At 42.4% G+C, this 24,764-nt stretch overlaps 2 protein-coding genes across 4 annotated transcripts in view; both read left to right on the top strand.

Annotated features, from left to right (window-relative positions):
• The first annotated feature begins 86 nt into the window (after positions 1-86).
• LOC147146517 (rho GTPase-activating protein 19-like) lies at positions 87-9,869 on the top strand. Of its 2 annotated transcripts, none has more exons than XM_086034622.1 (12): positions 87-226; positions 1,220-1,482; positions 1,839-1,919; positions 2,912-3,121; positions 3,929-4,155; positions 4,940-5,026; positions 5,461-5,526; positions 6,099-6,305; positions 6,484-6,579; positions 7,373-7,459; positions 7,670-7,771; positions 7,857-9,869. In XM_086034622.1, the coding sequence occupies exons 1-12, from the start codon at positions 183-185 to the stop codon at positions 7,911-7,913; spliced, it is 1,527 nt and encodes a 508-aa protein (XP_085890748.1). In that variant the 5' UTR covers positions 87-182; the 3' UTR covers positions 7,914-9,869. The 2 variants fall into 2 exon arrangements, with proteins under 2 accessions (XP_085890748.1, XP_085890749.1); XM_086034623.1 differs by having other exon boundaries at positions 92-226; positions 1,223-1,482.
• A 2,823-nt stretch (positions 9,870-12,692) lies between these two features.
• Positions 12,693-24,764, top strand: part of LOC147146516 (slit homolog 1 protein-like) — a 33,920-nt gene continuing 21,848 nt past the window's right edge. The window contains exons 1-10 of one of the 2 annotated variants that reach the window (XM_086033285.1): positions 12,693-13,111; positions 17,429-17,500; positions 18,499-18,570; positions 18,928-18,999; positions 21,494-21,565; positions 21,746-21,817; positions 21,928-21,999; positions 23,174-23,337; positions 23,527-23,674; positions 24,491-24,562. In XM_086033285.1, coding sequence (XP_085889411.1) covers positions 12,900-13,111; positions 17,429-17,500; positions 18,499-18,570; positions 18,928-18,999; positions 21,494-21,565; positions 21,746-21,817; positions 21,928-21,999; positions 23,174-23,337; positions 23,527-23,674; positions 24,491-24,562 — 1,028 coding nt within the window. In that variant the 5' untranslated portion in view covers positions 12,693-12,899. The remainder of the gene's footprint in view (positions 13,112-17,428; positions 17,501-18,498; positions 18,571-18,927; positions 19,000-21,493; positions 21,566-21,745; positions 21,818-21,927; positions 22,000-23,173; positions 23,338-23,526; positions 23,675-24,490; positions 24,563-24,764) is intronic. The other variant, XM_086033284.1, reaches the window with a different exon arrangement.

Genomic DNA, 24,764 nt, shown 5'->3' with positions numbered 1-24,764 from the left:
AGTAACAATATAAACATCAGCAAACAACGCTTGTTGTTTTGACAAATTTAAACTGGCCAATCACAAAACGTCGCATGCCAAACTGAGCCCACTCGTCTCACGCCCTTATCGGCAACTGACCAATAGCTGAAGAGGTAGGCGGAGTTTGCGAAATAGCAGCGGCGGATTTGAAGCGAGTGAACATGGCTGCGGGTAAAGATGCCGACGAAGTCAAACCAAATACGAGGTAAAGACGTATTCCGCCGCCACATTCTTACGCACCATTGGCTTTTACACCGATGGAGGATCCAACTTTATCGCGTCCCAAAGCGGAACGTTGAACACGCGGGCCGTAAAAGCGGAGATATTCAAACAACTGTCACTACTACCGACCGACCGCTGCTGTCACTCGTGTTCGTTAGCCGCTAGGCCAACAGCCTTTTTAGCGCAAAGGAAATCAGTCCCATTCAACAGTTTACCGTTGTTCATTTGTAAATTTTCTGACTTGTATGCATGTACGACCATACGTAATATTTTTGGAACAACACAAGTGTCAAGCGTGTTGATGTGACGTCACATCCGCTACCCACTATTTTACATTAGAATTGATTACATTCGATTTAGGGTTGCGAAGTTAGCAAAGTTGGCAAATTAAGATTGTGACTTGTGCAAGTATTCCAAAGGGTGAACTTCTCGTGGTAAGTTGTGGAAATCGACTGGGACTTGAGGCGAGAGTAAATGCAAAGGTTTCACGTTCATGCACAAATAAAAACGTTTAATTTTGCCATAAGTCGCAGGTGTCAAACTCTAGGCCCCAGGGCCAGCTCTGCCCCGCCATGTCATTTTATGTGGCCCGCAAAAGCAAATAATGTGCAATGACTTTATGTTTCTGACAAAAATATCACAATTGATAATTGTCCTCACTCTGAAAAATGTTGATTATTGCCAGCATTTTTTGTTGTTGTTACCAATTCCCCTTTTGAAATAAATGTCATATTTGAACAAACAGTTTTATTGGCCTCTGATTTCAAAAGTGGTTATTCATCAATATTGAATCGATCATACATTAACTTGGGTTCACAGTCATAATGCTCCTCCAAGTTGGAAAAGTAATCACATTTCCTGTTGAAAGAATGACATTCAGGTATTTCATTGTTGTCAAATGTCAAAAGGGGTGAAATTTGACACAAACAGTATGTAGATGTTCACAAATTGGTGTGTGATGTCCTCCCTTTAAAAGCAGGCACTCCAACGTGATGGTGCGTCTGGATGTGTCGCCAGGGGGATCCCACGCCGCCGCCGCCCAGCCGCCTGTCATCTTCAACCCGGACTTTTTTGTGGAGAAGCTCCGCCGCGAGAACGCCGACGTCTTCCTGGAGCTCGTGTTGAGCAACATCACTCGCCTCATCGACCTTCCAGGCGCCGAGTTCTCCCAGCTCCTCGGCGAGGAGGGCCCCAAGACCCCCGGATTCTTCCGCTCGTTCAACTTTCTCAAACGCAAAGGTTGGACTTGGAGTCAGACCTTCGGTTTTAGGGTCAGCCTTTATAAATGTGCATATTGACCAATCAAAGAAATGAAATCTGACGTCGAGTCACACCTACAGTCCTAGAGAGTACAGTGGAGTACTTTAGAGTCTAGAATAACACTTGATATGATGTCAAATAAGTGTTTAAAATCGGATGTAGAATAATAGAATATGTTAGGATGTAAATAATAGTTGATACTTAGGGGAATCAACTGGGAGAAAGAATCACGGAGTAAAGGAGTGACTAGAATGTCGAATAACACTGTTAGTAGAATGTCAAATAAAATGGAGTATTTTGAGTTATTTGTGAGTGACTGTGTGGTCGTCTTTCAGATAAAGGCGCCATGTTTGGGTCTGCGCTGCCACACAGCGGTGTGGCTCACATATACCGGCTCATTGAGTACCTCAGCAAAAGTAAGTCAACATCTACTGATTGTTTCATCCTAGCTCCCACTTTAATCTCCTTTCCCCCCCCCCCCCCCCCTTCATATTTTTCCACTCTACTAATCCATTCCTACTTAAAGGAGAAGTCAACCCCCCCAAAAATCCTTTGCAATAATATGTTCAATGCGCCTTCACTAGTCCAGTAGAAAACAGGTGAGCCATAATTGGTCGTTACCTGAGCACTGAGCAATTGTGATGTCATTTTCAGTCGACAGCAAGTGACAAAATGGCCGCCCCCTGTCTTGGATAAAAACAAGTGGATTTTGCTGCTTAAATCATATTCCATAAACGCAATATCAATCAGAATGCCACGTTTTGACTAGTGGGCCTGCATAGAACATATTCTTGGAGAGAAAATGTTGGGGTTGAATTCCGCTTGAATATTTTTTTTTTTTTTTTTTTTCATTGCAGTCCTACTTCATTTTAATCAGTGTTAATTTGGTCCGACTTCATTCCCATATTTATTCACAACGTTCCACTAGTGTTATTCTTGGTCCTGCTTTATTCATATTGTTCCACTGAGTGTTATTCTTGCCTTCCGTGATTCTACTCCATGTTCTTCTAGTCCTACCTTATTCCACAGCTGTTATCCTCGGTCCAAATTATTTCCAAAATAATGGCCTGAGGAATTATTGTAGGTCCCACTTTAGTCACAATGTTCCACGCTACTGTTATTCCAGGCAGGACTTTATTTTCCTGGATGTTATTCAACAGTAGATCCAATTTCATTCTACCAAGCGTTATTCTAGGTCCTGATTTATTCACCTCTTTGGTTTCGCATCCTTCCCCTATATTCCGTTTTATTCTAGGTACTATATTCTACTCAGTGTTATTCTAGGTCTGACTTTACTCCAATATTTCTTCATAACGTTCCACTTTAACTTAGCGTTGCTCAAGGACGTTCCCATTCAACTCGCAATGTTTCACTCCCCTCGGTGTAAGTGTCGGTTTACCCTCCCCAGATCTGCACGTTGAGGGTCTGTTCCGTGTTCCGGGCAACAGCGTGCGGCAGCAAGCCCTGAAGGAGCTCCTGACCAGCGGCGCGGACGTAGACTTGCAGTCCGGAGGCTTCCATCCCAACGACGCCGCCACGCTACTCAAGACGTTCCTGGGGGAGTTGCCCGAGCCCTTGCTCACGCACAGACACTTCCACGTCCACCTCAAGATCGCTGGTAGGACTTCAACACCACTATTGTATTACACTGAAGGCACACACTCTAAATTCGGAGTTGCAGCAGTGTTGAATGTAGATAAAGATAGACGACGTGTTTTTTTTTTTTTTCAGGGCCGATACCGATTATTAGTAGTCAAGGAGGCCGATAACCGATATTTGGAGCAGATATTCATTTTCATTTTTAGAAAGGAAAATGGTGGCATCAAAAAGAATAAAAGAAGTTAAAACTCTTCACTTTGTTGAAATGCATGTGTGTTGAACATTTTTTCAGATATTGCATAATGTTGATGTTTTTTATTATTATACATTTTTGACAATATGCATCTTTGTTGTGAAATTCGAACAAAGTTCAGGGAGCTCCCAGGGTCATCAGCATGTCTTCAAAAGCTACATGGAAAACTTAAACAACTGCTCCCTATAGTTTTCGACAGTAAATAAAGTTCTCCAAAATTTCTAAATGACAGAAATGTTCAAATTTCACTGATCTTTGTTTTGGTTTCAAACAAAACCAAAAGGTGCAGAGTGTTCCCAGGCTCAGTAGAATCTCTAATAAAATTAACTGAAAATGTAAACAAATGATAGTTCCTTGAAGTTAACAGTTTTAAGTGGATTTATTATCGGCCATCAGATTAAAAAAAAAAAAAAGTCAGATACTCATCAAAATGCAGAATATCGGCGCCGATAATCGGTCTATCCCTATTAAATGCAATGTTTGAACTCAAACGGAAGTGTTTGTATGTCTGAGATATTTGTGAGGTTGACTGAATGCCTCGCAACACAGACCCGACGTCCTTTGTCCTTCCAGACATGACGCTGCTGGACGAGCACGGCAACAAGACGTCGGCGCCCAACAAGGAGCGTCAGACGGAGGCCCTGCAGCTCCTCTTCCTCCTCCTGCCCCCCGCCAACCGCTCGCTGCTCAAGATGCTGCTGGACCTCCTCTACCACACCGCCAAGCAGCAGGACGCCAACAAGATGTCCGCCTTCAACCTGGGGCTCATGTTCGGCCCGCACGTGCTCTGGCCGCGCCACGTGAGACGCCTCGTTACCGTACCATCGCCTACAAACAGACAAACGTTTGCAAAATCCGGGGAATAAGAAGTAGGAAACTTTCCATGGGGATTAACAGGAATTTATGGGAATAAACCAGGCAAATGCACTTGCCAAAATGACAGGCCAAATGTTAGAACCAGGTGGTTGCTTAGATGGGAGTCAATTTAGCAACAATGCTTTTCAGTCAGTTACCTGTCTTGTGAATGTGGAGTTGTGCTTTAAATAACACACTTTATGATGACTAGATTGTTAATCATTTACCAGTTAAAAAGTTGCCAGAAAAGACGAGAAGGCAACCTATAAAACTGCGGTGTCGAATGCGATGCAGTCAAAAACTTGGGTGCATCTAACTTTTGTGCTGGTGCAACCAGGTCTAGAGCGCTGTTCAATTATGGCGAAAACTGATAATCACGATTATTTGGATCGATATCGTCACTTTTATTAATCACACTTATTCATCAGGTCAGGGAAAGCATCTGCACTACTTTTTAGCACAACATGAAACTTTAAACCAAATGGATTACCATTTTAAAAGACAAATGATAAATAAGTTGTTGGAAAAAAAAAATAAAAAAATCTAATTTACCTCAAACAACACAAAAAAATATTCCCATATAGCTGGCCGAAAGGGTTGGGGCTGAAGCTAAAAGCATACCAACCCAGATAGCAATCTTATTATTTATTTATGTCTTTTTCCCAATGTATTTTTTTGTATGTTATTCAAAGTAAGTGCGCTTATGTGTGTGCGTGTTTCCTGCTGCAGATGACGGCCAACGACCTGAAAGACCACCTGAAAACCCTCAACAACAGCATGGCCTTCCTCATCAGACATTCACAGAAACTCTTTAGGGTGACCGACATGCGCACACACACAAAAACAAACCCCGAGAAACGCACACAAACACAAGTTAACCTTCTGGCCTCTATGCTGACCATTTTGCCACAAACGCACCGAAAGTGTCGTAAAATCCAACAAGACCCGAGTTTAAAACGCAACAAATATAGAACCAAACCACACAAATGCACATAAAGGAACACAAACTCAAAGCACAAACAAAACACGCCAACACTGGTGATTTTAAAGAAAAAAAAAAAAACCAGACACACAAAATACAAAGAAAACACAAATTTAACCCACGCAACATAAAATCCTCACACAAATGAAAATAACTCGCGCAAACTGAAAATACGCACAAAGGACACAACTCAAAACGCTAGCAGAGAAACAAAACAAAACACTTTAGCACACGCTCACTAATGTGATGTTTGTTGTTTGTGTGTCAGGCGCCGGTTTACCTGAGGGAACATGCCAGAGCACACTTCATGAAGACCACCACCTTGCGGAGCAAGGTCAGCCAAAATCTCACCTTTTTGCATTGATTAGTATTGTCGATGAAAGCCCTCGCCCAACAATTCATATTTTTCTCATAATGTCTATTAACACCTTGCAGCAAAGTGTTTCGTTGCTGTTTTTGTGCTCAGGCTAAAGCAGTAAAAGTATTTTTTGGCGCCATCTGCTGGCAATTTGTTGTTGCTTTTAGGTTTAAATCACTTGTGGCATTTTTTTTTTTTTTTTCTTCTGTTGGGCTTGTTTTGTTGGTGGTCCTTATGCTTTTGAGCATATTTGTCTGCCCATGTGCCCATGTCAGTTTGTGCCAGTGCGTTATTTAGGATGGTGGAGTATGCCGTCCAATACAACGTTGTTTGTGTTCAATAATTTACACACTGAATACAATTATTTATAGATTTTTTTTTTTTTTTAAATAGTTAGCTACAGGCAATTACAAAACCCTTCTGGGGACATGTGTGGGTAGGGTCTGGTTCATTTGCCCGCAACATGGGTCTTTGTCCCACAGCTGTCATTTTATGTGAAGTATACAAAAGATGATGTTTTGGGGGCTGCTAATGTGTCCCTCTTTTAGGACGACTTGGACCTGTTGTCACTGAGCGGCTCTCCCGGTCGGCAGGTGGCTTCGCCCCTGAAGCGACGGGCGGTCCCGGTTGGGGTTGCTCCAGATCTGTGCCCATCTCCCGCTCAGCAGTACACTGAGGAGGCGCTTAAGGACCTCTTCAGGCACGTGCACCATAACATGCCCGACTCTGCAAAGAAGAAGAAGCTGGTCCGACAGGTTGGCTAAACTATTGTTATTATTATTACTAATACAGTGGCACCCACAAATTCACCTATTTGTCATTTTGTTGTTGTTGTTGTTGTCAACCCCGAAATGCGTATCAGTGTTTTTGAAGCTTTGGGGGAATTTAAATAAATAAAGGTTATTAACTATAATTACTTTGCCATGTGCGCAGTTGGTCAAACAAACCGCCGCGGTCTCAGCCCCGAGTCAGCATGACGGGCCCAGCAAAAAGCGCCCGCGGTCTCGCTCCTTCGGAGGACTCATCAAGGTAACTCGCTCTTTGATGTTTTCCTTTTGTCATCCCAAAGGTTTTCTTGACAGGAACATGTTCTATGCAGGCCACCCGGTCGAAAACACGCCATTCTGATTAGCAATATTGCGTTTGCGGAATATGAGTTAAGCAGTAAAATCCACATGTGTTTGTCGATCTCGGGGGCGGGGGGGCGGCCATTTTGCCACTTGCTGTCGACTGAAAATGACATCACAGTTGCTCAGGGCTCAGATAACGACCAATCATGGCTCAGCTTCAGAAAACAGGTTGAGTTGTGATTGGTCGTTACCTGAGCCCTGAGCAACAGTGATGTCATTTTCAGTCGACAGAAGTAACAAAATGGCCACCCCACTGAGATGGCTAAAAACAGGTGGATTTTCCACAAACGCACTATTAATCAGAATGCCATGTTTAGTCTAGTGAAGGTGCAGAGAGCATATTATTGCAAAGAATTTTGGGGGGGTTGACTTCCCTTTGAAAGTGAAATCTGAGATTTGTTTCTAAATGCATTATACATGTGTGAAAATCATTTCTGAAATTACATACACCGAAAAAAAAATAGGCAAACACTAGCTGGTGCTTTGGTAAATTACATTCCCACACTTGTACGACACTGAGCAATGTTGAGAAAAATATGGGAGTAACCTTTTTTTTTTATTTTTTTTTTTTTTTGTAGTTTTTGCGTGTTTTTGAGATATTGCTGCAACGCAGCATTTTCATCGGGGACTTTATTTTGCCGAATATTTTGTCATGGCGTTCCCACACGACGCTCTCTTCTTTTTGCTTTCAGCGTAAAACTCGAGCTGATCAACTGACTCCGGACACAGTTGCCAGGGTAACGCACAAACGCAGCAAAGAGAATGTCTTGATGCAGCAGGTGAGACGCACAGTGGCAAAGTACTGAGTTAAAGAACACATTCCATTTGGGATGATTTAGTTGCCATATAACAACACACAGAGTACTCGGCAAAATATCAACACCGTGCATCTAGCATGTACACAATCATGGACCCATGCTACATGAACGACTGTTAAGACTTGTGAAGACACACGGTGTTCAAAACACGGCGCGTCTCCGTGTGCGTAGGTGAAAAGTCCTCTGAATGGCGGCAGGTACTGCCGGGTGGGGCTGGTGTTGAAAAACCCCGACTTTGACTTTCACGGGGACAGAGCTGCAAAGGTGTCCAAGGTAGTGCATGCACAAGAACAAAAAAAAACACACACACACACTACACACTTGCCAACTCCAGCCTAATGTGTCCATGTTTTGTCAGGACACGCCCTCGTCCGTGGCCAGATTGTTTTCTCCGTCTCAGGAGATTTCGCTCTAGACGCCCCGCCGCCACCTCCAGGTCTCCAAGGCGACGGCTGCACGCGGCAGCTCCACTGCTGTGACTTTTTCAAACTATTGATCCGTCTTAATACTGCACTATTGTTTACACATACTGGACACTACAGGAGGTACATCAGTTCATGCTTATCAGGTGTGCCTCTTGAAACGTCGGCTGAGTGTTTCTGACTGACATTAGCAACCATGCTAATTTTAGCATTTAACAATATTTTTAATACTTTGTGGTACTTTGGGATTTAAAGTGGTCCATTCCAGGACAAGCCATGATATTTAATTAACATTTTTTGTCTTTAAAAAAAAAAAAAAAAAAAAAAAAGAAAAAGTGAATTATTGTGACTGTCCAAGAAGCAATGACCACTATCGAGCTTAGCGGTACTGTTCATAAACTACATGACTAGCATACAGGTAGTGATGATCGGTTTATAGCTTCCAGTAGATTTGTTTGCATTTATAATCGACAACTAACGTACAAGAAGGGATGACTGATAGCTAGCATAGCATTTGTGGACATACTCTTTATGAACCACATCAGCGTACAGGAAGCATTTATTAGCTGTACTGTTTATAAACAACTACCGCTAAATGGGTGTCTATGACTACAAGCTAGCTTAGCCTAGACTGGCTGTTACATTAATAAAAGACTACTATCATAAAAGAAGGGAGAACCGCTATTTAGCATAGCATACAAAAACTGTACTTATGAGCAACTACAACCGCACTGGAAGATACAACTGTTAAATAGCTTCACCTTTGCGGGTTGTACCATTTTATAAACAACCATGACTGTACATTAAGCGAGAACCACAGCTATGTTAGCATTTGTAAGATGTATGGTTTTATAAACAAACACTACCAAACAGGAAGCAATTATCACTGGCTACCTCAGCCTTCATAGACTATTGTTGTTTACAAAGGACCACTTCTGTACCACAAGTGTATTCATGGATGGTCCTTTATAATTGGCCACTATACAGCTATTACTGCTAGCTAAGTTGGTCTTGACAGACTGACAGGGTGATTTGATTGGTTACAACCACTTCTAGTCAATATGTAACATTCAGTATTAGGGGTGTGGCCAATGTGTGATTGACATGCTGCTGGGCTGGTAACCTTGACTCCTTTTTTCTTTTAGCAACGGGCTAAACATCCACTTTAACCCAGTTTACGAGGAAGATGGAAGTACTTTAATGTATGGATACTGTTTACATTTAGAATATTTTTTATGGTTTTTGGTGTCTGTTTCTCCACATCTGGCTAGCAAAAGGAAGGGATATTTGAGTGAGCAAAGAAGCGGACAGTTTGGGTTTTTTTACATGTGAAATGGAAGAGCGAGGCATGTTTTTTTTTGTTGTTGTTTTTTTTTTAGGCAGAAAGGGGTAGTCACGTGATGATGTCAATCAATGTTGTCAAAGAAAGAGTGAGTCTTTAATTTAGCGGCTATGTGGGAGCATCCCAGCGTGCTTGACACTTCCTGACCCCCAACGGTGTGGAATGACATAAGCGGCGGGGAAAGTTGTAAGCGGGTTGTGGTATGTGCGGAACGTGTAAATGACCTTCCTTTTTACAAATAACCAATTCGGCGGCATTCATGCAAAGTCTTATTATTAACCTGTGAACTTTTTTTCTTCATACTATGTGCGGAACGTGTAAATGACCTTCCTTTTTACAAATAACTAATTCGACGGCATTCATAAAAACTCTTAATATTAACCTGTGAACTTTTTTTCTTCATACTTTTGTACGTTGACTTCTTGTCGTGTAAATTTGTAAATGTGAAATGTGTGTGCTATGTTTACGACAGTCCACCTGACGATCCGTCTAGAGAAAGTTGACTCCTTTCCGCATCATGTGATGTCAAATGCTTTTCTTATTTTTCTTTCTTTTTTTATTATCCCTTTATCTAACTTCAGGACAAAATAACACATTCACTGGCCAACGTTCATTTTCTGATTAAAACCTTTCATACAAACGTCTTTTCTCTATTTTGTCATGGAAGTCGTCGGCTGCCAATCACCAAATCCCCTTTGTAAAGCGCAGCAGTAATGCTCGTTGTTGCCCGCTAGTGGGCGACATGTTACCGCAGGACCTGCCCTCGCCCTGGCGATGACTTCAGGATGGAGAGTCGCTGGCCACTACTGTATATTTGGTAAACAGTACAATGGTAAATGGTGTCATTTTGAAGGTGCTTGAATAATGTCTTTAATTTATGTAGTTCTTAACGGCTATACACGGTATACTATTTTCTGACCCTCCTTGCTAGCTATGTTAACAGAGTTTACATGGAGCCTTAAAATGATTTTTTTTTTTTTACATACTGATTTAGCATTTTAAAAACATTGCACTTCATGTTATTGTGTATTTACGAAAGAGTCTTGAAAGTGTCTTAACATGCTTACAGGCCAATATATGCCAGAAAGCCCAGGTGACTAAGCCTAGCAAAGTTTTTGTGAACTGCTGTTCTCAACATACAGGAATGAATGACCGACTGCTAGTTTAGCATTTGTAGACGACCGTTTCGAAACAACTACTTCCGTACAGAAAAGGGATAACAGCCAGTTAGTTAGTTTAGCCTTCTTAGACTGTATTCAGGGACGGCCAAACAGGGGTTTGAGGGTGCTATAGACCCATCAGAAATCGGTATAGCCCCAGTTAACATTTGTACACAACCGTTTCTAAAAGAAAAAACACCCACTAAGAAAGTAGGGATGAGTTTAGTTTTTGCGCCAAAACCCCCAACCCCCCCCTTTGAAAGTCTCCTCACCCCCCTGCGGAGGAGCACAAAAGAAGTGTCCACACTCAGCCTCTGGACAATTTGTTTGCTGTCTATGGATTTTTTTTTTTTAACTTCGCAAAGGGAGTCATCAGTTCCAACTGACCCCCTGCCCCAACCTCCTGCCCCTCACCCCACACCCACCCAAGTCACGCTTCCATCAGACCACCAGGTGGCCAAGGCAACGCTACTGTTTTTTGGGTATTTATTTTTTATTTTTTCAAACCTAAGTCATGAATGTAAATAAATATATTAAAAATATATGTATTTCAATTGTATTTTCCAACTGGAGAGAGTAACAGGTGTATATTAAAGGGTGTAGTGGCATTTGTTTAGTCTTAAAAGACAGGGTTATTTATTATCTTATTTTTTTCCAACAAATATATTATTACCGTAATATATGAAACTTTGTTTGACCTTTCTCTGCTTTTGTCTTTACAGATACCATTTTGGCTTATATGTAGGCCGCAGGCAAGGTGTGCGATCTGATGTCGTTGTACAAGAAATTACAGCCACTGGCACCACCTGTTGTAACTCTTTTTTTGATATTCTGAGGGGAAGAAAAGGAGGCCTTCATTCGGGGTGAGGTGCTTATTTTTTCTAGTGCGGCCCCGTCCTGCGTTGAATGTTATATTTCATAATATTTCCTTTTATCAAGACATCTCTTAGCGTCTGGTGGAATGCTTTTGCTTCATTTTATTGACTCAAAGTGTCTCACCCTCAACGTGTCACGTGGAAGGTTTACTCCAGTGATGGACGATAACTGCAAATGTTGATACGGCAAAAGTTCTTCAACATATTCTGCAATTAATATCACCAGAAACAAGTTGGTTTGGAAAGTTGTAAAAAAAACAAAAACAAAAAAACAACCTCTGACACCAATTTCACAAATCAACACAAAATTGGTTGGACATGTTAATAATGCAGGACGAGCCTAAAAGGTTCATGGACCCAAGCCTGAAATTGAACAGGTCAGCCATTTTGGTTTGAAGCATCTAATTTGCATTCAGTCGCAACCCATGGAAAGTTGGAAAAAAATTTGCCATTGACAAACAACTCTCAATGACACATGTCCGGCCTTCAACAAGAAGTCAGGCACTTTGGTTTGAAGCAGCTCTTTTACACTCAGACATGCCACCTGGATCGTTAGGGGGGAAAAAAAAAATGTACCACTGATGCCAGTTTTACTGATCGACTCAAAATTGGGCGTACATGTCTATCAAATCACCACCGACAGAAAACACACAAACACCCATGTCCAAACTTCAACAGGAAGTCGGCCATTTTGATATGAAGTATAGCTATTTTGCACTCAGTCACGCCCCCAAAATGGATCAGTAAGCCGTCCATTTTGGTTTGAGAACTATTTCACACTCAATAGATTAGACCCTGACACCCGTTCTACTGATCAACACGAGACCGGGTGGGCATGTTCGTCATGACACAACGTGCGAAAAAGCCTCAAGGACCCTTGCCTGAAATTGAACGTGAAGTCAACCATTTTGGTTTTAAAGGAGCCAATTCCAGCACTCATTCAAATCAATTCGAGGAGTCGCCATGAAAAACTGGGCTCCAAACCTGCCAGTTATTGTGACGGCAAATTAGCTTAACTGCCCTTGTGTTTTCTCCTGAGCTGCTGACTCGGATGCTTTGGCGTAATTACTACCACCCCCCCCCCCACCCCCCCATCATGTTCACGCTTCCTCACCCTCTTCTTCTTCTTCTTCCCCTGGGGGTGTGAGACATACAGTAGAGCAGAGAGAGAGAGAGAGAGAGAGAGGCTGAATAGAAGGGAGTTCACCCCGGGTGCTTTGGGGAGCTGCTGGGGCGGAGTCTTATTGCTGTTATTTGGAAAAGCTTTTGATGGATGATTGCTCTGCGCGCTTGTGTGTGTATAGGGAGAGAGAGAGAGAGAGGGAGTCCCTCACCCCTCCCTCCGCCTCCTCAAGCCCCCCCCCCCCCACCCCGAAGTGGCTGGCGTCTGCGTGCACAATGACTCAATGAGAGGAAGCCGAGCAAGGAGAAGGAGGAAGAGCAGCCGGCACGGAGCGCTCCAACGCCAAGCAGACCTCCTCCATCCTCGCTGTGTGCTCCTGGTTCCGGTTGTCCCAACCCTACCCGGACGGTCCGAGCTCAACTCCTTCCTTGCGCGTCCACTTGCCGGAGGAGGCAGCGCTCCTGCGTCTCCGAGCGGGGATGCCTGCAACAAGCGGGAATGCAGAAGAGAGGTCAAGAGGATGCGGGCGGGTGTCCCTCTCCCTGGTGCTGGTGCTGGCCATGGTGTCGCGGGGCCAGGGCGGCGCGCAGGCGTGCCCGGCTCCCTGCAGCTGCCTGGGCAACACGGTGGACTGTCACGGCCTCGGGATCCACGCCGTGCCCAGGAACATTCCCAGAGGAGCGGAAAGGCTGTGAGTAACAACAACAGTGCATGTGCGCGCGCGCGCGCGAGTGACAAAAAAAAACAAGTTTGACGTGGTGGCCGAGTGATTGCGGTGTCAAATTCATTTCCTCTTGTGAAGTGAAGAAGTATTGTCATGTTCAACAAGCTGAAATCGGTACGGATACATCTTTATCACTGTCCAAAGCGTTGGGCGAATCGAGCGTTTCTGGAGGCCGAGTTGCATCGCAGCCCTCTGGATGGACTTTCCCCGGCTTTGCGCGAACGCCTGCTCTAAGAGTTCGGTGTTGGAAAGAACACATTTCTGCTGGCGGAAATCCCACTGTGCATCAGGGCCTAACCGATTCATTGGCCGGCCGATTTAATCGGTCGGAATTAGCACGTTTAAACTTTTGAAAGCGGCCAATTTGTGCTCCTTTTTTTTTTTTTTTTTTTTTTTTAAACACATTACACTCTAAAAACACTTGGGTAAAAAAAATAAATCAAAATGGTGTCACATAGGCTCCAAACCAACTTTTTGCATTAAATGACCCACAAATCACTCATAAACAACCCCAAAAGAAGTTGTGTTGTGGGTGATTCATTTGATATATAACTCAAAAAGTTGGGTCAGTCAATTTGTGGCCCAGTTTGGGTTCTTTTTTTTAAAATTTATTTTTGGGGTTACTTTGGGCATATTTTTATAAGATGATAACATTCCACCATCCTCCACACACCAAGGAAATGACAAATACATACATTACAATGTAAGACAAAGAAGATGACTGCGTTCCCACCTAAAATAAAAATCACCCCCCAAAAATATTGGCCGATTTTCTGTTAGCTAGCTGTAAAGTCGAACAAATAGTAAAGTACCAAGTGTTGTAAAAACAGTTACATTTTCTGCCTTTAGTTCACATCTTTATTGTTGTAAAAGAGCCCCAAACAAGTTATATTATTCATGATATGTATATTTTTTAATTAATCCGACAATTAATGACTATTAGACTTTCATTCTGCCAATGATCAGAATCTGCATTGGCCTTAAAAAAAATCCATCGGTCAGGTCTTGCTACGCATTGGAGTTATGCATCTCAAACCGAACAGCAGTCAGGGACAGAACGTTTCATGACAAAAAAATTAAATATATGTATATAAAAAAAAAAAAAAAAAAAAATCATTCATTTGCGTAGCTTTACCTACACTGATGGTTTGGTTTTAGCATGATAAATAGGGACACACTATTAGTAGATGGTTCTCAATGATTAGTTCATATTTAGTCTTCATACTTTTATTGATCTATTTTTGCAGAATAAGAGCTAACTGAATATCTAACATTTGACGCTACTGCATCTTGTTGAAGCCATTCCCAAATGTGCAGCGCAGTAAAATGATCAATGATGGTTGGTCAATTTAAAAAGGATAAAACTCCAAATATTGACTATCATAAAAAAAAAAAAAAAAAAAATTAAAAGCAAGAACATGTTCATTTTCATTGTATTTGTTACTTGATTAAAGATTAGAACTTTGTTTGTGATGCTTTTTTTTTTAATAAGGTTAAATACTCCCTGTAATCAGCATTCCAATAGGCGTGCGTCTATTAGAAAACTTTTCAATGTTTTTCAATATTTGTAATTGTTTTGTTTTGATTGTTGCCCCTTTTTTCTCCCCCGTTTTCATGCATGTGGGGTTTAAAAAATGTTTTGTTTGTTATTTTTCACCCCAATGCATTTCAGTGGGTGTCAATTAGGCTCTACGTGGATTTTTGCTTTTTGCAAATTGAACATTTTTGCGACATTTTTTTTTTTTTTTTTTTTTTTTTTTTTGCTTCACTTCAATGGTTATTGTGCTGCTCCTTCTGCTGTGCCTGCCTTGGCCACTCGGGGCAGTACAAGACAAACGTACGGCTATACAGAGACATCTCAGCTCCTCTGTAAGGCGCCGTAATATTGGTCGTTCTTTGCAGAGGATAAAGAATACATACCCTCATTCTTCAAGGCGGCGCGGTATAGTGGATGTAAAAATCCCGATGTGGTGATTAGAGAGTGGCGAGCGAGTGATTAATTGAGTTAATGTTCCCGAACACAGTTCATTATCATTACCTCATTCACTTCTCCCTCATAATCACTGTACAGTATCTGGGTGTCCACCATGTAAAAATCACTATCTAGTCATTAGGTAGCAGGGAAGGATTCCCAACACAGCCACAAAGTCCCACATCAGCTATTTGCAGCAGAAATGATGACATCAGGGTGTATAAATAAGGAAACACTCCAAGAGTGTGCGTGCGCGCGCGCGCGCGCGTGTTTGTGTGAATAATTGATGCTAGCGCACACACATTATCCCCTCCCTCCTCCCATCTTCTCCTTTGCGGGTCACTGCAGGAGGGTTTTTTTTCAGCGGGAAAATGGTGCGAGAAGAAAGTGCCGCGAGGGTGCACAAGTGTTGGCCCGTTAGAGAGGCGGAACCGGTGGAGAAGTGGGCGGGCTTTGTCATCGACACTCCACGGCGGCCGTCCGGCGATGTTGACTTTGTTGCAGTTGACTGTAAAGCAAAATTAAATCAAGAGAATTCCATTGTGTGTATTTGTAACAACACCCCCCCCCCCCCCCCAAAAAAAGGGCCTAAAGAAAGACCCTGCTACTTTAATGCTAACAAACAATGGAAAACTCTATTGACATGCTAACTGTTAGCATCTTGTGTTGCATTTTTGGAGTGGTGAAAGTGCAAATGAGCAATTTGTGGATGAAATGCCGATGACAAAGTGATGAAATTGGTTCACATTAAGAGGGGTGCAGAGGTGAAAGGGTTAGGATGAAAGTAAGGGTGAATCTGCAGCGTATAAAGCGCGCCGCGCTTTTGATGGTGAAAGGATGAGCTTGGGGAGGGTGAATATTGTTTGTGTACAGGTCAAACGGCGCGAACATAAAATGAAGACTGCTTGGATGGCGGTGAAAGGATGAGGATTGCGTCGTGAAGGAGAGACGATTAAGTGGTGAAAGGATGAATAGCGTTTGGGCAGAGGTGAAAGGATGATAACGAAGTCGTGATCGGGAGAATGTTGTCGAGATGGGGGTGGGGTGAAAGAGGTTTGTCAAAACGGCGGTGGAAGGGTGAGGACGATGTTGTGAAAGGGTGACGATTATTTCGTCAAAGTGGTGAGTGTTGCTAAGAGAGGGGAAAGTATGGTGATGAAAGTATGAGTTTTGTTCAAATGGGGGTGAAAGGATGAGGGCGGAGTGGTGAAACGGAGAAGGTCGTCACGGCGGGAATGAATGAAGCAGTGAAATGGTGACGACGCATAAGATGAGGACGAGGGTGAAATGATGAAGATTGAAAGGATGAGTGGTGTGTGACACTCGCGTCTTCCTCAAAGTCAAGCTGTGAAGTGGAATCCGTCAGTGTTGCTCTCCAGAGGTTAAGTTGAGCCAGGCAATGTTTTATTTGAGCGCGCACACGCACGCGCGCGCGCGCACACCGCCTTCTTCACTCTCCTGCGAGACATATTTGACGAAACCCAATTAGCATGCAAAGTGATGCGCGCGCGTGCGTGCGTGCGCGCGCATATGTGCGTCACATTCCTGGGGCGACAGCTGGCAACGAGGGGTTCATCCGTTTCATCATCGGTGAGATCGAACGGCGCGATATATTCCAGCCACCGGAGACTTTTAGCGCATGTGCTGCATTTTCGCAGCTCAAACGTGTGTAGGCAGAAGAAAAGACGCTCGACAAAGTAGCATCCGTTTTTCCAGGTCGTACAAAGTGGCGTTTGATTGACAGTTGGATGACACTTTTTAAAAATGCTTTCAGATGTGTTTTAGAGAACCAAACTACGCATATATTCTTAATTTGTGTATTCGATGTATTCCTATCACTTACGTTTTTGTCGGGTCCTTAAAATATTCTTGCAATTGTGCTGAAAAAAGGTAAAACAATGTTGTTGTTTTTTTCCCAAAAGTCCTGGACCCTTTAGTGGGTGTCTGACTAGAACGTTTTAATTCCAGGGGACGACAAGTACCCGTACTAAGAAGTATAATTTCCTAGGTATATGTGGCTATCATCATCATCTTCATCATCGGTACAGGACAAGGTCACGCGCATGGAACGTGACACTACACACACACACACACACACACACATGCACGCACACGCTCAGTGGGCTCAGCTTACCTCTGCCACAAGAGCATTGCAAGTATGACATCATGACTTGTGGCCAGTCAATCAAAGTGAACAATGAGGGTTAGGGAGTTGCGTGCGTGCGTGCGTGCGTGCGCCCGTGCGTGCGTGCGCGTACATGCGTACACACTCTGCATGTTTCCTGTTTTCTAAGCACGTCTTTGTGTTGCAGGGATCTGAATGGCAACAACCTGACCGTCATCACCAAGTCGGACTTTTCCGGCCTGAAGAATCTGCGAGTACTGTGAGTGTTCCACTTTTCCTCCCTGGCGGAATTCTGTCTGGCTTTCTTGCCACATGTCTTCCATCTCGTCACCGTCGGCCGCAGAAACGTGGGAATGTTGCCCCCTGAACCTCGTCCGACTGTCACATGAGATGAGACGCCTAAAGGTGCTGACCGGTGTCGGTGTTGCTATCGTGCCCTCCGGCGTCGCTGGCGAGACAATGACCTTTTCCATAATGTCGGAATGCCACCACACCATTATTCAAAACATTTTTTTTTTATATATATATATATATGTATTTTTTTTTGAAGTACTGTCATTGATTGCAGCGATTGAACATTTCAAACTTATTGATCGCAAAATTTTCCAGAATTGATTTCGATTAATCGTATTTTTCAACGATCATTTTTTTTACGAAGCTTGGAGCCGATATTTACTTGAGAAAAAAAAATCTTGGAATTAATGTGGAGAAAAATGTAAAGTAGATTTTGATTCAAAGACGGTTCTAATAGCATCCTTTCATCCTTGAATACGATTCCTTTCCCGTCAGATAGATAACTGTTGAACGATACACCAAAGACACACAACCACAACTGGTATTTGAATTTGGCTCTGCAAAGTGCTCAAATTATTTTGGATTGCTCCGATGAGCCGTCGAGGAACATTATAAAGTAAAACTACGTAAAAGTCCGTCCTTGCGACAGTGACTCTCCTCTAAATTTGGCCGCAAATGAGCACAGGTCAGCTGCTACAGGAAGTCAATAAAACGGAGTCAACTGGGTCCTTGGGTCCTTTTTTTTTTTTAATGCGATATAAATTTAACATTTTATTTTAATTTAATTTAATTTTGTTGATAGTACGCATACATTTTTCATTTGTGTGGAAAAAATTATAGTATTCTTTTCTAAATTTTTGGTGTATTTTTGTCAGTGAGGAAACTTTTTCCCAATCCGATTGGACTTTGTGTAATCCTACGTGTGTGCGTGTGTGTGTGTGTGTGTGTGTGCGCGCGCGCCAGTCACCTAATGGAGAACCAAATACGAGAGGTGGAGCGAGGCGCTTTGGATGAGCTGAAGGATCTGGAACGACTGTGAGTGGACATAAAATAACTACACGCAAATACACAACAAAGTGCTCACATGACTTAAGTAAAAAAAAAAAAAAGAAATTGAGCAGTTTTGCGACTGCGATGCCCCGGCGTGTGGGCAAGAAGAGCCACAATCACCAATGATAGTCAGCTGTTTACAAACAGAACAATCAAACCCAAATACAAAATGAGAACACCCACACGGAGCTCCTCACTAGGCCACGCCCATTTAAAGGCACAAATACTACAGCACGTCGAGTAATGCCACCTAATAAAATGAGTTTATTTCCTTCCATTCTTGCTTACTATGTTTCGTTCACTACAGCGTCTTTGTGTTTGCACGTGTGTGTGCGCGTTCAGTCGTCTCAACAGGAATCGTCTGACGCAAATTCCCGAGCTTCTGTTCCAGAAGAATGAAGCTTTAACACGACTGTGAGTACGCAAACTTTATCCATTGCCCTCCTTCACATTTTCATTTCTCCCAAGCCTGCGTCGGAATCTTTCTCCCTCGCAAAGCAATTCGACAACTAGCACATTTCCCCACCGCCGATGAAACAAACGTATTTCCATCTGTGAGGTGTTTATTCACGTACAGCGGGTTCAGTATACGTGCGCGTGCGCACGCGTGCGCGCGTCATTCATTCGAGCGTAGCGAGGTTCCGAAGGAGCACAAAGCGAGTGGGAAAGTTTGCCTTTCTCACCCACTGGCATACAAAGAAAAGACGGTGAGGAGACTAACCCAAGGAAGACGTCGGGAGGGCAAATATTACCGCACGCGCACACACGTCCAGCTGTGACCAGCCGCGGTCAACATGGTCTCCTGACCTCTTGCATCCTGGCAACGGAGATCTTGACAACCTGCTGGGAAAGCATCTTTTCAAGACGTGCGTGCGCGCGCGTGGACATGCGTCAGTGTTGTTTGCAAATAGTGGAAACGTATTCAAGGCTTCTTGCGGTTACTTCGCGCCCCGCCGACGCGTTCAAGTGTCATTGTCGTTACTACACGCTCATGATGTGTTCAAGTGTCTAAAGTGAAGCCTATGAACTCATTCGCTGCCGGAGATTTTTTAGACGATCTTTTACCCTCATGTTTGATATGTTTTTTTTTTTTCATTATTGCTGTTAAACGATTACATTTTTAAAAACGAATTAATCGCAAAATTTTCCATTATTACTCGGGATTAATCGCATTTTTCAAATACAATTTTTTCTTCTTTAACCCTCATGTTTGATTATTATTATTTTTTTAAATTAGTGCTGTTAAACGATTACATTTTTAAAAACGAATTAATTGCAAAATTTTCCATTATCACTCGGGATTAATCGCATTTTTCAAATACAATTTTTTTCTTCTTTAACCCTCATGTTTGATTATTATTATTTTTTTAAATTAGTGCTGTTAAACGATTACATTTTTAAAAACGAATTAATCGCAAAATTTTCCATTATTACTCGGGATTAATCGCATTTTTCAAATACAATTTTTTTCTTCTTTAACCCTCATGTTTGATTATTATTATTTTTTTAAATTAGTGCTGTTAAACGATTACATTTTTAAAAACGAATTAATCGCAAAATTTTCCATTATTACTCGGGATTAATCGCATTTTTCAAATACAATTTTTTCTTCTTTAACCCTCATGTTTGATTATTATTATTTTTTTAAATTAGTGCTGTTAAACGATTACATTTTTAAAAACGAATTAATCGCAAAATTTTCCATTATTACTCGGGATTAATCGCATTTTTCAAATACAATTTTTTCTTCTTTAACCCTCATGTTTGATTTTTTTTTTTTAATTAGCGCTGTTAAACGATTACATTTTTAAAAACTAATTAATCGCAAAATTTTTCCATAATTAGTCGCGATTAATCGCGTTTTTCAACTGCAATTTTTTACAAATCTTGGAACCGATATTTACTTGAGTAAAATCTTGGAATTAATATGGAAAACAATAAATAAAAGTATAGTTCAATTCAAAGACTGTTCTACTAGCTTTCTTTGATGCTTGAATACGATTTTTTTCCTGTAAAATACAACAGTTCAACGACACACCAAAGACGTACAACTAATATGGTATTTGAATTTGGCTGTGCAAAGTGTGGAAATTATTTTGGGTTTCTCCAATGAGCCGTCAAGCAACTTTTTAAAGTAAAACTATGTAAAAGTCCGTTTTCGCGCGTTATGAAATTGAAATTAATCTCCATAGTTAATGCTTTAATTTTGACAGCCCTAAAAATATATATAAATAAATTCCTGGGATCGAATGGCTGGACTGTGAAAAGACAAATAAATGTGTCAAAGGCAGTCAATGAGTTAAAGTAGGTGCGGTTTGGATCACAGCACAATTGAAAATGTTGTAAAGCTAGCAGGCGGTCACATTGTCGTGTATGTTAAGATAACATTAATTCTACACATTTTTTTCATGTTATATTAACCAAGAGTCAGGCTTTTCAGCCCGAAAAAATAACACTTGACTCCATCAGAAGGTTTTTTTTTTTTTTTTGGACTACAGTGAAGTTATTTTCCTTTCCAGGTTGTTTCAAGTCCAGATGATGCTTGTGAAAAGCTCACAATGCCGTTTTGATGGTCGTCTTCTGCAGACTAAACAGTCTTCAAGCGTTTGCTTTAGTCGCAGTCACGTCCCCGGTCTCGGCCCGCATGCTGTGGACTGAAACAATATCACATGCACGCGCAAGTCTAATGTCGGGCATCCCCAGAAAAAATAATATTTCCCTTTCCCTCCTTTTCCTTTTGAACATGTTGAACCTTTCTCAGCACATTTATTCATTCAAGTGGTTTCAAATCGTAGCGTCCCCATGCCGTTTCTTCATTCGTGATTCATGAAAAGTGCGGTGTTCTTTTTGCACAAATGTTCAATTTCCCCCAAAGTAATTTAGCAATTCTCTGGTCACGTGTTTTCAGCGACCTCAGCGAAAATGCCATCCAGGCCATTCCCAGGAGAGCCTTCAGGGGAGCCGCAGACCTGAAAAATCTGTAAGGTGATAAACTAATACAGCCAAGAAAACAAAACCGTCTGATGCTTTTAGGGAAGCTGCTGCCCCTTGTGGCCTGGAGTGTGAAGTGCGCCTCTGAAGGGCTCGGCTGACACATTGTGAAAACGTTGGAACTGTTTCCTTAGTAGTTTGACTGACTGCGTGCTGTGTTGATTGACAGCCAGCTGGACAAGAACCGCATCAGCTGCATCGAGGAGGGAGCGTTCAGAGCGTTGCGATCTCTGGAAGTACTGTGAGTAGGTTCTGCTGTGACGCATTCAAGTGTCGTGTTTTTTTTTATCTTTATCCCAGCGGTGACGTGTTCGAGCGTCACTGTCCTCTCGCGTCTGCGTCTTCCTCCAGGACGCTGAACAACAACAACATCAGCAGCATTCCCGTCTCCAGTTTCAACCACATGCCCAAACTTCGTACTTTGTGAGTCCTACCACTACTGTGATTTGTAGAAATCTCATTTTGGCAATACCTACGATATCGTACGTAGAGCAGTTTCAGTCAAATGTGCAGTGTGTATGCAGGGTCCAATTTTGATCCAGATCTGATTCAGATTTGACAGCGGTCATCGTAACATGAAAAATCTGATCGAGTATGTTCATACACTAGATGTATCTGTGTCAAATGTTATCACAGCCGGATGAAACTTGACGCACTTAATAAAACTAATTTGGATCCAGATCTGATCCAGATTTGACAGCGGTCATCGTAACATGTCAAATCTGATTATGTTCATACACTAGATGGATCTGCGTCAAAAGTATTCACAGCTGGATGAGACTTGACCCACTTAACTAAAACCAAATTTGATCCAGATCTGATCCTGATTTAACAGCAATGTAAACATGTAAAATCAGATTGAATAGGATCGTATACTTAATGCATCATTGTCAGATGTTGTCACATTTGGATGAAATATGACCTCTAACCCTTAAATTAAACCAAGTTCCAGATGTGATCCAGATTTGAGACCAATGTAAACACAACATGTGAAATCCTATTGAATAGGTTCATACACTATATACGTATCTATGTAAAATGTTATCACATTCTGATCAAACTTGACCTCTAGTTGTCAAGCCAAGTCTCACCTAGAACGCAAGCAGATTTGAAAGCATCTTATATACAACAAATAAAATCCCATTGAATTTGATCTCACTCTATACATACCTGTGTCGAATCTGATCTGAACCAGATTTGACAGCAGTGTAAATGCAACATGTTGAATGATATGTGATATGCTCCAATTTCGTCACCTCTGGATGAAACACATTCGATTGGTAAAATATTCAACCTTGTGTGTGAAAAGCATTGTCCTTAAGGGCCGCATTTGATTTTTTTTTTTTCAAGAAGGTCAATTTCATTACTTCAACTCTATCAAGAGTCCTGTGTTACTGACCGTAATCAATTTGATTTAGTTTCATTTAATGTAACAAATGAATCACACGACCCTTTTATCATGTAAATTCTCGGCGGGCCTGATTTGAAGAATATAGCGTGTGGCCGCGCTTTGCGCACTCTGTCAATTGACTGAAAGCGGCCTTAGCGGACGTTCCTTGCTGAGGATTCTCGTCCCCCCCCCCCCCCCCCCCCGCAGTCGCCTTCACTCCAACTCTCTGCGTTGCGACTGTCACCTGGCCTGGCTGTCGCCATGGCTGCGCCAGCGGCCCGCGTTGGGCCTTTACACCCAGTGCAGCGCCCCGCCCGCCCTCAGGGGGCTCAACCTGGCCGAGCTGCGCAAGAGCGACTTGGCCTGCTCAGGTACTTCCTTCTTCTTCTGCTGTTAATTGCGCAACTATCCTTCCAGTACAACTCAGGCCTGTCCGGCACGCTGTGGTAAAATGTGGCACGACACGGAAGGCGGCCAACTCTAAATGCCGACTTGCCTGTGCACTGTAAAACTTTCATCCGCTGCCGTCTTCTTCCTCTCGGCTTTGCGTGTACGCCCAGGCCATGGCGGCAGCGCCTTCGTGCAGCCGTGCAGCCTGGCGTCCGGCTCGTGTCCGCCCATGTGCTCATGCAGCAACAACATCGTGGACTGCCGGGGACGAGGCCTCACCGCTATTCCTGCACACCTCCCTGAGGCCATGACAGAGATGTGAGTAACACATTTGAGTCCACGAAGTGTCTGTTTACTACTTCAAATCGGGACAAAATCTTTTGGAATTTGTCTTCAAAGGACACCTGGAAAAATGGCCGAAATAAGGCTAGAATAGCCACTTCACACTATGATGGCAGAGTTTCTGTGTCTTTCCAGGCTGCGCTTCTTGAGACTTTTTTGGAGGTCTGCGCATCATAGACAACCCGGCTAAATTTCATGTGGCCAAGTGGAACTGGCTGAATTTCTTCAAATCTTGTGGTCATGAAAAGTGTCCAAAATAAGCCTAAAATGCCAGCTTCACACCAAACTGCCAGACGTCTTGTGTTTTTTAGGGGTGACTTTTTTAGAATTTTGTGTGGGCCAACTCATATGTCGGACAAATGTCATGTTACTCGGGGAAAGTTGCTCTGGGGGCTGAATTAGAAAAAAAATAATAAAACACGGGGTTGTGAAAAATGTCAAAATGGCTGCTTCAAACCAAATTGGGGGACATTCTGTGTGGTTCCAGATATGGCTTCTTCTGACTTTTTTGTGGGTCTACGCATGATAGACGTGCCTACCAAATTTCACGTTGCTAAGTGGAACGGGCTTCAGGGGCTGAATTTCTTCAATTTTGGTGGTCATGAAAAATGTCCAAAATAAGTCCAAAATGCCTGCTTCAAACCAAAATGACTTCCTGTGTCTTTTTAGGGGTGACTTGAGTCTTTTTGTGCGTCGACTCAAGATAGACATGTCCACCAAATTTCATGTTTCTAAGGAGAACTGGCTTAGGCGTCTGAATTTTAAAATGATTCTCTTTTTTTTTTCCTTCAGTCGTCTGGAGCAGAATGGCATCAAGTCTGTTCCTCCAGGTGCCTTCACCTCCTACAAGAAGCTTCGGCGAATGTGAGTCCGTGCGCCCTCAGGTGGAACAAATTTGTATGAAAAGTAAAAAGTCACAACGTATGCAAATCAAAGATTGTTTTTTTATTATATATAGTACAAGAAAGCACATTTTTGTCATAGCCACAATTCAGATTTTTTTTTTTTTTTTTTTTTTTTTTACAAATTTGCAAAATAATAAAAAAGCTATGCTTTACTTAACTCG

This window comes from Filicampus tigris, chromosome 6 (assembly GCF_054856515.1).
Source record: "Filicampus tigris isolate MCC_2025a chromosome 6, RoL_Ftig_1.0, whole genome shotgun sequence".
NCBI lineage: Eukaryota > Metazoa > Chordata > Actinopteri > Syngnathiformes > Syngnathidae > Filicampus > Filicampus tigris.
This window is presented reverse-complemented; position numbering and strand designations above follow the sequence as displayed.